This window comes from Dermacentor albipictus, chromosome 4 (genome assembly GCF_038994185.2).
Source record: "Dermacentor albipictus isolate Rhodes 1998 colony chromosome 4, USDA_Dalb.pri_finalv2, whole genome shotgun sequence".
In the NCBI taxonomy this organism is placed as follows: Eukaryota; Metazoa; Arthropoda; class Arachnida; order Ixodida; family Ixodidae; genus Dermacentor; species Dermacentor albipictus.
Window position 1 is genome coordinate 32092458 of NC_091824.1, and position 17032 is coordinate 32109489.

The window sequence follows — 17032 nt, forward strand, 5'->3', positions numbered from 1 at the left end:
ATGACAAGGGTATCATCAAATTCAACCAATGATGTTAATGGTTTTCCTTTTAATTCATTTCCCTTGAATATGATTCTGGTGTTCAAGGTAGCCTTATGGTGACCACTTCGTCCTAATGAATCTGTTTTGCTTTATGCTCCGATTGAAACGTCTCAAAAAAAGAAACATGAGTGAATAAGGAAGAGCTATCTCTTATGCAACTGGGAGAAGGATTGTGAACTTGTTAATCTCATTCTAAAATATTTAAATATTCATAATACACAATAAATATATTTGGACCATCTGATCCATGTGATCAATGAGGCAATTGATGAATCTGCGGAATATAACGAAACATCTCTACATGGCTCTCGTAGGTTACGCAAATGCGTTCGATCAACTGCAAACGCAGCGAAGACTGTACTGGGCACCCGTGACACAATTAATATTGAGAATGACATGAACTGTGCATATCTCAGCATTCTTAGGTTTGGAGATAAGCTTGTCACTCGCGGAAACGCTGGAGGGGACTTGAGAAAAATTTTGTACCAGGAAAATTAAAGAGCAGGATTGAAGAATAAGATGCAGAAGAGAAAGGAAGCATTAAATAGCCTGACCGGTAAATGAAAACTCGTAATTAACAGTCAGCATACAGAATCCTTGCACGAGCACTTTAACGTAAGCCAACCACTTACAGGCAGCCCACTTTACCAGAATATAACTTGAAGAATATTAAAAACATGTTTGAGCGCATACGCCATGCGCTACCAACTCATGCATGACGGGTTGTCGCTTCCTTTGATAAGAACAGTGCAGAAACATTGCATTAGTTGTTGCTATCATTTGGAACGATAAGAAAACGAAAAGAAAAAGGCTTCAGGAGAAGCTAAGAACTACGCAAACGAGTGGTAAAACAAAAACGATAGGTGTAACGCTGAAGTACAGGAAAAGCGTGGTGCTGATTCGTGTGGAGACAGAGGTCGCCAATGTACCACGCGACATTAAGAAGAAGTAGGCTTGAGGTGGCCATGTATTGCGTACGCCCTGTAGTTGGTGGTCAAATGATGTTACAGACTTGACACGAAGAGAAACAAATCGCATTCGATGACAACCAAGAACAAGAGATGATCATGTTAACATTCACATCCCCCACAATTACACAAGTCTCACTAGTCGATCGGGTCAAAAGCAGTAGCCTTTCCATAAAACTACAAAATGTGCCCTTGTCTCCAGTTGGGGGCCCACGTACGACACCTACAATAGTTTTATATGGTTGCACGGTCAAGTATTCCACATCACTAGTAGTAACAGAAAATTCATCAATGACAACTAAATTCAACGGCTCTTTAACATAAACTGCCACCCCTCCACCGGCTTTATTTTCTCTTCTTACATGATGCGAGCTATACCCTGGAAAATGTGAAGCAGGATCATTTGCAGTTAACCATACTTCCGCGAAAAGCAAAACATCAAAATTTTCGGTTTTTGATTAACTCATTATTTTTCTCCAACTTATTTCTAATGCTTCTTGTATTAATATGTATACAGTATAACGTCTTGCATTCGGAGTATTCCTTGCTCAACTTTTGCATGTCATAATAAGCGTCTGTCACTTGGTGATCAGAGGAATGAGTAGATGCCATATTACTCTCACAGTTTATCATTAGGTCATTTTAGCTAAATCCTCAATAGGTGGTGATGCGCAGAATGGGCGAACCTTCATCTTTCTGTGCAGGCACCACGCCATTGGCAGTCCAGACATATTGCCACTTTGTTTCCTTGCTTTTCTGCCGCGCAGACGCGAGAAGCTTTTTGTTTTGTTGCGTCAAATGCTCATTGACGTTCTTTGATGACGTTGACGTTTTCTTGCCTTCATGTGCACATGGTTTCTTGTCATTGTTTGCACGAAGCGCACAACAATGTATTTGACGCCAGTCTTTGCAGTAGACACCGAGTGACACGTGTCTACATTGCTGTCTGAAATGCTCTCGCCAACCGCTACTCCAATTCTTTCTATCGCTGTCATGACGTCATTTCCTCCGGGAACACTTTTAATTTCTAAATTATTGGTTCTTTGATACTGTTATAGTTCGTTCACTCTCTGTGACAACCTTTCGTTCTCTGCCTTTTAATGAACATTAGGTTTCACTAGCTCCTTTATCTCAGCCCTCAAATCAGCTGTGTCTTTCGTGAGGCCCTGCATTCCATCGCATGCAGTGGAACAAAAATTTACGCTGGCTTTCAATTCTCTGAGTTCCGTTCTCATGTCCCGCTTAAAATTCTCTAGTTGTCGCCACAACTCTTTCACATCCATTTTGCCTGGCTAGCTCAGACAACAAAGCAAGTATACACACAGTATCAACCACGACCTGTATCAACACACACTTTGTTCGACAGCAGCGCACAGGACAATCCAATAAAACGCTCGACTCCTAAATAGTTAGCTCACCTGCGAAAGCAGACGATGGCCATAAGCGCTGTAAGGACGGTGCGCTGCTGCCGAACTCTAGCCCGTGCCAGCCGTTCCTTCGCCTTTTATAGGTGCACGGTGACGCCCTTTTCTGGAAGGTGGCAGTGGTAGCCTCGGCTGCCACGTGATGCCTCCGATTAGATCTTGTGTCGCTCCTTCGTTTCTTGCTGATATGTAGGATCGGTTGCAGCACGCTTCCTGCGAAAGCAGACGACGGCTATTAGCGCTGTATGGACGGTGCACTGCTGCCGAACTGTAGCCTGCCTGGAGGGTACGCGTGTATGATAATAAACTCTGTGCATACTTTATTCACTGCGTTCGGAAAGTAATCCGAAGATTCGCAGAATGAGGCTGCGGCAGAGCGTTCTCCTTACGAATCCGCCATTCTGACGTATCCTTAAGGCGACATACACTGCACCGATTGCGCTTGCGTCCGACAGAGATCTAGGCATGTCGTTTTGCAAAAGGATACCTGGAGCAAATTCTGGTTATATATATTTAAAAGTATTTTGTGTGGTTGCGTGCAAAACTTTTGAGAATGTAACAGTACTAAGCATTTAGTCTATCAAGCTGCTTCAGCCTTGTAGCTCTTGTGTTTTCAACAAGATTGCCAATTTGCGCTGGTGTGTTTTTTCTTTCCTACTTTATTACCAGGGTATTCATATGTTGGAGGGTTTTGCCAAACGAGCAAAGTCGCCATGAGTGAAGACCCTCCGGCGAGCTACTTTGGTCTAACGGTGTTTGCACACGAAGTTGGGCATTCGTAAGTCTTGAATTTTCAATTTTTAAGCCACCATAAAGCACGAATAGCTGTTTGGTTACGGACGAATATGCTGCTCCTAAAGCGCATAGTGCCGCTAGACTTCCTATTCATAACAATTGACGATAAAAGTCACGCACGTGCAAAATGCCGCAAAGAAATAATCCAAGCATTTGTAACACTTACGCACAGGCAAATTATGAGACCTCGCTATAAATGATGGTTGGATAGAGTGGTGAAAAAAAAAAAACACTGACGAGTATTTCGCCGCAGTGTTCGCCAGCCACTAACAATAAAGTGGTTTGTAAGGAAGCTCTCTGGTTGCGCTACCTGAGAGCACCCGTAAGCTGCGGTCCTGGTGCAACATTTCCGTTCTTCGGCAGTGCCACCTTAGGCAACATCCTTGGTAGTTTTGAATCTGAGACGCACGACAGTCGATCGCACGGCAATGCCAACGCCTTAAGCGACCAGATAGGTGACAGTATGCGAAAGTGCACAAGACACTCTCCCGTATGAACATTGTCTGGTACGCCCTTTCTATAATGAGGACACCGGCCCTGTCCGCGTTATCTGTGCAGTCCTGTTGGTGAAAAGCCGGTGCAGTAAGGAGGTAAGGTCTAGCACATGGGTGTGTAAACAAGAATAGGATGCTTCATCTGCAATGCGCTTTTAATTGTTTCTTTATTTTGCAGGAGCCTGTGCATCCGCCGGGAAATAACGATTGAAAAATAACATTTATGTGCACGAGGAAAACATTTTCCTGAAAAAATTTGCGACGATTGCAATACTCCATAGTGCAAAATTCTAACGAAGCTGTATACACGTTTTCATATGGGTAGTGCGGCACATTGAAATGTGGAGCGAAGTCCGGCGCTACTGCCTCGCTAATGGTTATGCGTGCGTGCGATTCACAGCAGCCACCGCAGACGGACTTTCGCTCAGGCAGCGCTTTGTTTGCACACAGATGACGCGTGCTACTCTGCTGCCGTCTTGTAGCCATGGTCGCCGAAAAGCCCGTCGTGCACGGTGTTGTGCTTTTCTTTTCGCGCATTCGCCAAATCCTCCTCCTCGACTTCCAGCCTCTTGGTGCCGCTTCACCCTCCCTCTCCGCTTTCTTCCTCGCGCTCTATTCGCTATCGCCGCCTTTCATCCGCGCTCCGCGTTCGGTCGTTTATCCGTGCTCTTTCGCTCAGTTACAAGGACGCCGAGGGACGACGCCGACGCTCGCTGGGCCTACGAGCTGCGCTTTAAAAAGCAGAGGTAATGGTTGCCAATAGTAACTGTGTGACATGGATGGTTTGAGGCAATAACAATATTTATGGCAGCTCGTTCAGTCTTTATAATCATTTATATCAAAAGCAGGGTGTGAGCGCTCCTGAAGTGGATAGCGCAGCGGATGACACTTGATCTGGAAATTGCTTATGGCGTTTGCGCCTATTACCGCCGATGTCACCGCTTATCGCCGTTATACCGCGATGTCATGTCATGCTGTCGATGCTCGTGTGTTCTGGTGAAACATTTCCAAGCTTTTACACTTCTACGATTCCTCCTGCGCTCTGACCCGATTTGCAACCAAGATTTGTCCAGAAAAGCTTGTGTAACCCAAATCTACCAAGTGAGACACTTAATTGCTAGCCATGAGGTTAGGCGCTCTTGCGCAAGCGGCTTGGTAATAAGTAAAATGTAGATATGCTTGAAAGAGAGTAAGTTTGGCCATGTTGTTAGTCCATCTTTTACGGTTTTAGCGTACGAAAAAGGACGAGAGAGAGAACTACTTCTGTCTTTCGTGCCTTCCGTGCGCTGAAACCGTGATTGCTGTAGATATGCTGTATTATCTTCACTCCTGCTCTTGTGATATAAGTATCGCCCGAGTTGACGAAGGATGCTCTCAGATGGCAATGAATACATGTATTGCTTGACAGCACTACAATAGATGTTCACATTTATTTCACAAGGCACGAAGATTCAAGGCACTTGAGACCTATGCGTAGAAAGGTGGTGTTGATTACAACATGCAAAGCTGATGACAGTCCACAGCTGGCATTAGTTTCAACACATGGCAACACGCAACCACATTGAATGTTTATGTTTATTCTCAGAAAGGCAACACCTGTATCTATAGGCAAATTTTTGGATTGATGTATTACACCGCTAACAAGATATTCCGAACCCAAAAAGGGGTAGATGAGTACTTTTAGACATCTACACAGCCAAGTCACGAAGATCGTAGGGATGTCTGATGCTTCTCTTAGACTAATGATGACCATATTCCTATGGACGGGGAATTGTCACGCATATCTAGCACGTTTAACAATTGAGCTTGAAAATAGTTGGCGAAAGATGAACTTCAAGGTTGTGTGACACCTGTATGCCGTTTCGTTTATGTGTGTCATGAAAAAAAAACAGTGATGTACTGCTTACCTGAACAAATGTGTCGATGCCAGTGTTTTTTTGACAGAAAAAAAAAGAACAGCCTCCGTTGCCTAACTGTAAGTAACTGTCACTTGATGCGTTTGAGGATACCCTCAGCAGTAACCTACCGTAAAGAATTAGTGTGCCTTGCTTTTAACAGCATATATTTGTCTTTTCAATGCTGCTGATGTAATAAAAACGACTAAAAAGTGCGACCCCAGGAGTGAAAAAAAATTATTTAGACAGCAGGGGGACTTTTTTTTCGTTACAGCTATTACAAATTATAAGTCACTATTACAGGGACTACCTAGCTCTTGCGAATTTTGCGGAAGACTTGTCGTGTTGTGCATTTTATTAGTGTGCTTAAGATATATATGTTAGCCAGTTCTGGTGAAGTAGGTGAACACAATATAAAATGACGTGTTTCTTCTTTTTTTGCAGCCTAGGTTGCGTTCACGATGGAAAAGGAGCAATGTCAAATTTGCCTGGACACAAAGGTTCCGCGAGCTGCCCCTGGGCAGACGGTTATATGATGAGCTACGAGAAAAAAAATAGAAACCAGTACATCTTTTCACCGTGCTGCATCGCTGACATAAAGAACCTGCTGAGGTATTTCAGGAAATACATCTGTAGAATCCTAAACCGTTGAGCTTACGCTTTCACCAGTGTGTTTGTGGAAGCTTAAGCAAATTCAATTGTTTTACGCTCTAAACTCTAGAGTTTGCTTAAATGTCAATGTTTCTCTGAAGTTACCTAATACAGGATGCCTTCTACACACCTAACATTTCTGCGCATTTGCTAGATGTGCTCCGGAGTTTCAAGGTCTAGCAGCCTTAAAAGACGAGATTTCCTTTTTAGAAGTCTGTAATTGCAGGTGTTTGTCATTGTATAATACCCAAAAGTTATACTGTGCGCTTTATTGGGGGAATGGGTGGACGAAATGGGATCGGTTTCTGCTATAACTATTTAACTTACAATGGTTCAGCATGGCTGACTTAATAATAATAATATTTGGGGTTTTACGTGCCAAAACCACTTTCTGATTATGAGGCACGCCGTAGTGGAGGACTCCGGAAATTTTGACCACCTGGGGTTCTTTAACGTGCACCTAAATCTAAGCACACGGGTGTTTTCGCATTTCGCCCCCATCGAAATGCGGCCGCCGTGGCCGGGATTCGATCCCGCGACCTCGTGCTCAGCAGCCCAACACCATAGCCACTGAGCAACCACGGCGGGTATGGTTGACTTAGGTATACAACTTAGTTCATTGGCAATTGCTTGCGCTTCTTGTAAATCATCGTTATATGGCTGCATTTCAAATCGCATGACTGCAACAGTTATTCCTTTTACTATTTTTATTACACGCAATTTCACAAATGTTAGAGACCCTAAAATATTGCACCATGATGTGAATGTCGTATTCCTTGTAACACACAAAACCTCTTGGTCAAAGGCGTAGCTTGGGTATTGATATTCATATGCATATTCGGTGATTACGTAGTAAAGGTGTTTTCGAAAATCGCATCTGACAATAATCGCAAGTGATGAGTTATTTCATTGTTAAACGTCTTTTAAACGCTACCCTCGTTACCTAACTCGAATAGCTATCAATTTCTGTCCAATTTTGTTCTTTTTGTATTTTATTTTTTGCATCGCCTCTAGAGTTGGTGTGCGCGTCGTGATGGATCAATCACCGCGGAGGGATATAGTGGGCTCGTTACGGGCGACAGTGCCCCGCTTCTGCGCTTCCTGCAGATTCGCACGATGCATCAAACAACATTGTTTTACGCGTTGGCGGGCTAGTTGGTTAGAATCCATGGTAGAGTGTATAAGCTCGACTGGACGAGGACGAAGAAAGAAACAGATACGCAGACACAGCGCTTCACCTTCAACTATAGATTTTATTTTCGCACGCATCGATAAATATATACCGTGCGAGCGGAAACAAGCGTAACAGCAAAAAATAACATTGAGTGGTACATTTCGTTGAACCGGACACGTGTGCAAGGCAAGGGAAAAAAAGAAAGAACATGTACTACAATCGTCACAAGGACAAACCAAGGAATCGTATCTCCTTTTCCGATAGTGACACTGAAGGCTTGCTTACGCACTTTTGCTCTAATTTTGCTATCTCGTAGGCCTCTACAATCTCCCTCGTCATCCTGCTATGAGCCTTATACAGAACGGAAGTGCTTTCAAACATGGGCTTGCAGGAACAATCTCGGCAGTGAATACCCATATGACCCGGGATTACCTTAGTGAGGTTATATTGATGCTTCCTTAATCTCTTAATGCATCAACGAGAGATTAAGGGAGCATCAATATAACGTCACTAAGGTAATCTCAGGTCATTTGGGTATTCACTGCCGAGATTGTTCCTGCAAGCCCAGGTTTGAAAGCACTTCAGTCAAACACTCAACCTATCTCTCTAGTCACGCTTTGCCCTTCTTCATCGCCAGCACCAACCTCAGGTTTGGATGATTCTTTCCCTCCTCCAGCTGTTCTTGGTTCTGACCTAACAGCCGCGCAGTCCGAAGCCTTAATGGTGGTCTTCTCAAAACACAAAGCCTGTTTCGAGAGCTGTTCCCCTGTGTTGAGCCAAACTCCTGCGGCTACACACCGCATCGAAACCGATGGTTCCGCTATCATACGACGACGCCCCTATCGTGTATCGCCGTCCGAACGAAAGGTCATTGAACAACAGGGCGCTGACATGCTTGCGCGAAAGATAATACGACCTTCATCTAGCCTATGGGCGTCTCCCGTGGTCCTGGTAAAGAAAAAAGATGGCTCAGTTCGCTTTTGGGTGGATTATCGAGCGCTCAATAAGATCACACGCAAGGACGTATATCCAATACCTCGAATTGACGACGCTTTGGACACACTACAAGGGGCGGAGTATTTCTCCAGTCTTGATCTTCGATCAGAATATTGGCAAATTCCGATGAACGAGACTGACAAAGAAAAGACCGCATTCGCTACACCGGATGGCCTTTATGAATTTAACGTGATGCCTTTTGGCCTTTGTTATGCTCCTGCCACATTTGAGCGCATGATAGACAACGTACTTCGTGGTCTAAAATGGAAGACATGCCTCTGTTAGCCGGTCGATATTGTCATCTTTTCGTCTGACTTCAGCCAACATCTTCATCAATTAGACGAAGTTCTCAAGTGCCTTGCGAATGCTGGTCTCCAGATCAATACAAAAAAATGCAAATTTGCAAGCAAAACAATAAAAGTATTGGGTCACGTCGTCTCAAAAGATGGCATCCAGCCTGACCCCGAAAAGATTAGTGCCGTTCTTCAGTTTCCTCGCCCCCAGCAACAGAAAGATCTACGTAGTTTCCTCGGCTTGGCGTCATGTTTCCGTAGGTTTATACGCAACTTCGCAGCAATAGCAGCTCCTCTACACAAGCTACTGGTTACGGGTGCCTCTTTCACGTGGACTAGCGACAGCGAGTCGGCTTTTCAAGCTCTTAAGCGGCATCTTAGATCCGGACCAGTGCTTCGCCACTTCGATAATCGTGCTCCCGCCATACTCCATACTGACGCAAGCGCACAAGGTATTGGCGCAGTACTTCTGCAACGTAATACAGCATCTAAAGAGCAAGTCATAGCATATGCCAGCCGAACACTTTCTCCAGCTGAGTGGAACTACACCATTACAGAGCAAGAGTGCCTGGCTATCGTTTGGTCGATTCAGAAATTTCGCCCATACCTTTACGGCCACCACTTCACCATCGTCACCGACCATCATGCTCTGTGTTGGCTGTCATCAATGAAAAACATGTCAGGACGCTTAGGACGCTGGATACACCGCTTGCAGGAATATGACTTCGCTATAACGTACAAGTCTGGAAAACCCCCTCATGATGCAGACGCATTGTCTCGCTGCTCACTCTCTCCAGGTAACGCGCCGTCGTCGTCCCAACCACGTCATTCCGATGCTACGCCTGCCTCTCACCAACTCTCGATAACGCCCCTGGACCAAGTTACGCTTTCATCACGCTCTGATTTCGTCTCACTTCAGCGGGCCGACTCCTACTGTCGAGCTCTCATGGATCGCCTTAGTGGGTTCGCCGAACCACACAACAGCCGCTTGCGACGCCAACTTCGACAATTCCGCCTTCAAGGTGGCGTGCTACACCGCTATGTTTACCACCCAACAGGTCACCGGTGGGTCCCAGTTCTACCTCGCTGCCTTCGTTTGCGGGTATTAGAGGCACTTCACGACGATGTAACGGCTGGCCACTTAGGCTTCCACAAGAGTTACGACCCCATAAAGACCCGCTGCTTCTGGCCTGGCCTATCCTCAACGGTGGCCAAATGCATTGCCTCTTGGCGTCATGTCAGCACCGCAAACGCTCGACATCCCCTCCTGTCGGTTTACTACAACCTCTCCCTTGCCCGGACGCACCTTTTGAATTTGTTGGCATTGATTTATGTGGTCCCTTGCCGTTGACACCCTCCGGTAACCGTTGGATTGTCCCTTCGGTCGACCATTTAACAAGATATGCCGAGACTGCCCCTCTGCGATCCGGCACCGCTTCTGAAGTCGCCGACTTTTTCTTGCGCGCCATCGTCTTGCGCCACGGGGCTCCTCGCGTTCTTCTCAGTGACCGTGGCAAGGCGTTCATTTCACAAGTTCTCGAGGAAGTTCTTCGAGCCACTAATACCGTCCACAAATCTACTTCTACTTATCATCCGCAAACCAATGGCCTTACTGAGCGCTTCCACCGTACGCTGTCTGACATGATTTCCATGTACATCCGTCCTGACCACAGTGACTGGGATAAAATTCTTCCTTTTGTGACATTCGCACATAATACTGCTATTCAACGGACTACCGGCTACAGCCCTTTCTTCCTTGTGTAGGGACGATCTCCTTCCACCATATTCGACAGAGAACTATTTTTCGCACCTTCTTCGCCTAACGCGTCGCTTCCAGAAGAGTTTGCTGCCCGAGTTGCACATTGCCGTCAAATCGCCCGGCAAAGCACACAAGCTACCCAAGCTGAGCGCAAGCGTTACTGCGACAACAAACGCCACGACCTACGTTTTCACCCTGGAGACCAAGTCCTGCTATGGAATCCAGTCCGCACCCCAGGCCTCTGTGAGAATTTCCTTCCACGCTACATTGGCCCATACACCGTTGTGCAGCAAACATCTGCAGTGAACTAGCTCGTCCGCCCAGTACACTCCGTCACTGACCGGCGCCGCCAGAATGCCGAAATTGTTCACGTCTCGCGAATGAAGCCCTTCACTGCCCGCTTAGATAATCTCTAATCTGCGGCCAGGCTGGCCGCTTCCATGACGGGGGGGAAGTTAGTGTAAGCTCTATTAACGCACTTCGTCGTTTTCATTTGTACATAGCCATCATTATCTTCCCTGTTCTTCGACGTCTTCGCGCGTGAGCTGGGGGCGTTGCCTTTTGTGGAATAAACAGCGCTGGACAACTCGATTGGTCTCGGTAATATAATATATATATATATATATATATATATATATATATATATATATATATATATATATATATATATATATATATATATATATATATATATATATATATATATATATATATATATGTGTGTGTTTGTGTGTGTGTGGACGTGTGCGTGCCACTTCTACGGGTTTTTGCGCGTGTGCGTGAACATATAGCATGTCAGTGTACAATATAGTTTTGTATTGGTGTATGTACCTGTAAATGTTTTCTCCTTCTTGACAGCTTTGTACGAGCAGTTTCTTTCCTCTTTTCATTTGTTTCTCGTTTTGCTTTTTTCTCTCATATGAGTGTACGACCTACACTGCTGTTTTGCTGCTGTTGCCGCTGCCTGTAGGGCTCCAGGCCTCGTCAAACTGCTCAATGAGCAGGTTTTTGTCTGGGCTCCATTTTTCCGTGAGAAACAGAAAAACTGTTTTTGATTCCGATTCTTATTTGTGACCTTGTTATGATGGCGGCATAACCATATTTTAAACGAAGCTCCCGAACATAAAGTCATCAACAATAACCAACTGTGTCATTTCTTTATTTCCGTTTGCTAGACAACCTCAATGGGGATGTCTCAAGAAGAGGCAGCGTAAATCGATCAAACGTCATGGTTTCCCCGGTCAGTATATCTCGGGCAATGACTACTGCAGAAGAGTCTATTCAACTATACCCGACATGCAGTACAAAAAGGTAAGAATACTCGTTCTTTATGCTGGCAGGGAATACTGAAACTCATCCTGTTTCCAAACTGAAATGTTTCTCAGGAATATGGCATCGTAGACTGCAAGGCACGCTGCCAAGACTCCAAGTATTATTATCTAATTGCTGTGCCCGACGGCGTTCCGTGTGATCCGGAGCGAAAAGGAAGCAAGGTATGCTCTGTTCATAAAAAATAACTGAGACAAAAAGAAATACTTTCGAATGTATCTCTAACGCACGGAATGAGAAACAATACTTCATACAAGAAAAACGCACTAAGCAACACGATGACGGAACACGGTCAATGTTTTCGATGTTATCAGCAAATTAGGTGCACTGTGCTGTCTTTGTGATTGTGACGTATCTACTTGTAGTGCAGGTGTTGCCAAAAAAAAACTCAGCATGATGAACGTGTTAGTGTGAATGAATTTAGATTTCAATTTAACACTCGTAAATATTAAGTGCCTGTAAAATATATGAGGCGACTCCCCAGTGTCTGCAAACAATCTAAAGGTGATGGCGACGAATGATTGAGTTACCATTCGAGAATCATTTTCGGGCTACCACATATGGGCGTTTCAGTGTACAGGGTGCGTCATTGTGAAAGGGAACACCAAATTTGTGGTTATATCTTACATATTTGCTTGTTGCGTTAAAATAATCGCTCCACGAGATGGATGCATCAACATCATAGTTACTACATGGTAAACAACAGTAAATAGGTTTCGGACTTCAACATTTCCAACAATCGCTCTCTAAAGACAGAGTAAGTGTTGTGTTTCTTATTGATGCTAAATGTATTACTAATTCAGCATATTTATGTGTGTGTGTAGATATATACAGCTGCGCAAACAAGTTGTCTCTAAGAATATGTCACCAAAGTTTCATTCGCTTTTTACTACCTCTTATGGGCATGACGCCGCAATGGTTCAATGTCATCAAGTGGTATGTAGGCGTATAGCAACTGGAAAGAAAATTTCCAGTCATTCATTGTAGCGAGTGCATTATTATTGCAGGCTGCTTGCCAGTGATAATTATCGATTCATATTTGTAAATGTTGATTAGGTCCTTCGTTCACGCGGTGATTCCTGCGTGTTCAAATGTTGTATTATTATCAACTTTCTTGCGTATCGTATTAGGTGCGAAACCCCCAAGTCGTGTGAAAGGTGTATCGCACCAACTGCGTGAAAGAGGGCTACTTTGAATAGGAAATTTTTTATTTCAGCAGTGCACGTAAATACAAGCATACTAGATCAGAAAAATACCGGATCATTAACAAGACTTCGGAAACGCGGGGTGCTGGTATTAGATGCAATATCGTTCGAAACTCTGCGTCAATGAAGTTTGTTGCTTAATGAGAGCGGTTACAGAACTGCCTGTATTTGGATGTCCAATGTGGTAGCAGGTGTTGGTAGCTGTAATCTCAAGGCTTCTTCTGGCTTCGAGTTGATCGATAAATATAGTGATCAGTCTCACGTCAAGCAGAAGAAAAGGTTATTCGTGATCTAGATGGTGCCCCCACCCTCCCCCGATGGCGAAGGGTAAAACAAGGTTACCTTTTTCTTCCTCTGTTCTATTCTATGAAAGAGAAGAATACAGGTAACCGAGGGGTTCGATTTCAGTTAGCCGCATACATACAAAATGACAGGCCTGCGGTTAAATGATCGTTCCACATCCGCTGCCTTTTACGTTAGCAGCTCTGGCTTAACACTCGCAAGGCTAACTTTGCACACACACAGCCCTAAAACTGACTGGAAGGAAGGCTCCACGTTAGATTAATAGCGCGCAGCAACACACGCGGGATGTGCTGCGGTTTTGGTTCCCTCCTTCCGGAAGTTACTTTTCGTCGTCATTTATTTCCATTTGCCTTATATATTATTTCTCCAGTTATCTTGGATGTAATTGTCGTCCCACCGAAAGTCTGTCAAGGATTTGTTGACCTTTTTATGTGACAGTGGCCTACTAGCAAGACTATAACAATCCCATCCTTTTTTTCACGCCTTTCTTTTTGTCCCCGCTCCTCTTTCTCTCTTTACTTCCCGTTTCCCTTCCCCTAGTGCTGGTTAGCAAACGGGAGGCTTTAACTCTGGTTAACCTCCCTACCTTTCTCTCACTTGCATCTCTCTCTATATATTAAATATATAGAGTGACTTGCCCTGTATTTTCACTGAATCCATTCTCTCGCCTTTCGTATGATTCGTACGTATTCTGCATTTTGCACTTTAGAACAGACTTTCTTTAAATTGTTGGACCTCGGTTCTCACACACATGTGCTGGTCAACATGGCGTCATCCAGTGATTGCACCTTTCACCGCTACCACGCTCTCTGGCTGCCGTATTCTTCTCTGTTTATGGTACTTAAGTGCAAGCAAAGCAGCACACTGACAAGGATACTTAGCAAATGCTGAATAGAACTTGTGAAAGGGACTCCTAGCTGTGCTGTAAAAAAAGCAGAGGCGCCCGGGAAAACTTGGTGGTTCGCAACAGAAAATGCGATTGGCCGTCGCAGCTATGCAATAAACGAGACGTTCTTGTTTGCAATAGACAGTAACATGCTCCAATTTGCCATATTTGCTGTAGTTACTACTGCTGACTGCTCGGCGCAGGAGGTAAGCAAAAGCGCGATGCCTGTCTCAGCGGCGTATGCACATTTCCCATAAGCACTAGCGCGGTTCCTGGTGGCGCTCGTGTGTCGGAAAAATGGCTATTTGCCGTTTTGTGACGCGGCGAATGCTGAAAGGAAAAAGGTCAGGGAGGTTTAGTAGGACACGTAGGAGTGGAAGGAGGTGTCACCCGTCGCAGTCTCGGGAAAGGGGGCGCAGAATAAGTGGAATAAAGGGGAAGGTGGAGAAAAATAGTGTGCTTCCCCAGCGCCATCTGCATAACACGAGTCCTATTCGCTCTGCTTTACGACGTCATGCTACTCGACCCTAAATTTTCGTTGCCAAGCCCCGCGTGACGAAAGCGGCGACGACATTATCGCCGTGACTTACATGGGAGCACCCCTGTTAAATTCTACGGCTGTCGGGCCAGGTAGCATGACGTCATAGACAGAAGTGCACAGGCGCTGTGCCCTCTCTGTGCACAGGCGCTGTGTTGGCTCGCCCCACTATGGACGCTGACTTTTCGCCGCATACTCGCCTTGATTCCATAGATATGCCCACTCTATCAGCTCACTGGCTGAATGCCCGTCTTTCAACATGTGTATGGTTCAACAGGTCTATAGAGCACAGGTTCGCACGAGTACAAAAGAAGGCACACTGAACGCACAGCGTGCGGTGTCTACCGATACGCGTGCCTAATAATGTCGGAACTCTAACCACGTGACCGCGCCACATACCCACTCACCGTAGCGTCCAACATACCTATGACGCCTGGTAGCCTACGGCGTTCCGGCGTACTGTTCATGATGCGCAGCAGCACAGTTGTCATTTGCTTCCTATCGCTGTCAATGTTTCCCCCATGAAGCAAAGCTCGAAGTACGGAGAGAGTGCCCACATTTACGATATTTGTATTGCTGAATATGTGACAAAACTGCCACTGCTTAGAAAACACCTTCAACTTTATTGCTATTGGCAAATATTATGAGAGAAGGACCAACCAACTTTGCCACTTCCTCATCCGTAAGCATTGCCGTCCAAAGACCTGGCCTTCTTCGTAGTTGTTTCGTAAGCTCGTCCGATTCATTACACTTACCTGCAAATCAAATGAAGAATTCAATCCTATCGAAGCTCATGCGCTTACTTATATGATCAGCATAGATGGTTAATGTGTTATATTCTGTACGTCTGCGACGCCATTTAGCGTTCCATGGCGTTGAATGTTTACGTTCTTCCGTTTGTCTGTCTTGCCACAATTTTTTTTCTAATTGCGTTGCAGAATTGTCGCAGTGAACTTTAGGATTGTGCTGTGATGAGCCATGTCTATACAATGATGCCTCCCGCCCCGTGAAATTCCAACTGCATAACCGAAAACGACGCACACATAAGTTCAGAATTAAGTTTTCCTCATCTTCACGACAGGAGGTCGCTCGAGCGCATCTGCTCATATTTGCCCCAATTTATACCACGGTGAACATAACAGTACGTGACCTACTGCGTCTAATACTGCGCTTGTTATCACGCAAGTGCTTTGCGAATATTTGTCATTCTTCAACGGGCAGAAGAAGCAGAAGCGGTACCACCTGAGTAATTATTTCCGTACTTATTCACTTATGTGTTACTTAGGCGAGTGTTGTCTGCAGTTTCCGCGCACTGTAACATATTTCTTCTCTTGGAAAAGACGCTGTCATTTACCACATTATTATCATCTTGTACTTATGTTTGTACTTACTCTCTCTTTCCAGCGATGTTTCCTTGGACAATGTGTCACACCGAAGGATGAATGATGTATAAGAAAAACAGTTCTGTTTTTTTTTCATTTTCCATTTAACGCTGACCTTTAACATCAGCTAAAGGTCATGCAGGGAGAGTACTCTCAACTCCTATTTTAAGTATTCCCAACAAAAATAAAGATTTATTGTCAGCAACTTTATCTGAATTTTCTTTACTGTAGCCTTAAAGGTCAAAATTCTCTAATGCGCAGTGTCGTGCATACACTACATAACAAAAACTATAACAACAAAGAAGAAATGAGAGAAAATCAGTGGACCTAAATATTTGCCGTGCCGCTGAAATTTTCTAACACCACTGCACGAGGCTGTCAAAATACACAACGTAGCTATGAAGGCAATAATTTCTTTGCCGTGCACCCAGCTTATTCTTCTGCAGCAGTAGTTCTTCATAGCTGTGGCCTCAGAAATACATACAAAGATGGCACCGCCAACAGTGTGTGCGTGAAACAAAAACTAGCCCGGCAAAAATAACGGAAACTTCACCATTGATAGCACCTATAGTTTCTTTAAAGTGTATATAATGCACGATTACTATCAATAGTGTAATGAAGAAAGGAAGGTAATGACATTCCGATGATCATCATGAGCGGAGGGCACGAGATCGGCACTCGAACACCACCATCTTGTTCTCCCGACCTACTGTTCAGAGCTTCCCCCCTGTTTGTTGGACTCGTCCAATAAACCTCCTTACATTTGGTGGATTGTGCTGGCTACACACATCGCCGGCACCCTGGAACTCCCATACCGCACGTTACGCTCGGCAATGCAAGCTGACGCTGCCCAACCGCCACCATCTCCCCCGGCCGCCGTTTGCCCCGGCCCGGTTCG

At 45.0% G+C, this 17032-nt stretch overlaps 1 protein-coding gene across 1 annotated transcript in view; it reads left to right on the forward strand.

The window, feature by feature from the left end:
* LOC135900206 (venom metalloproteinase BumaMPs1-like) overlaps positions 1–16344 on the forward strand; it is a 58111-nt gene extending 41767 nt beyond the window's left edge. Inside the window, exons 10-14 of the mRNA XM_065429644.1 lie at positions 3104–3212; positions 6063–6230; positions 11667–11802; positions 11877–11984; positions 16157–16344. Coding sequence (XP_065285716.1) covers positions 3104–3212; positions 6063–6230; positions 11667–11802; positions 11877–11984; positions 16157–16198 — 563 coding nt within the window. The 3' untranslated portion in view covers positions 16199–16344. The remainder of the gene's footprint in view (positions 1–3103; positions 3213–6062; positions 6231–11666; positions 11803–11876; positions 11985–16156) is intronic.
* The last annotated feature ends 688 nt before the right edge of the window (positions 16345–17032 follow it).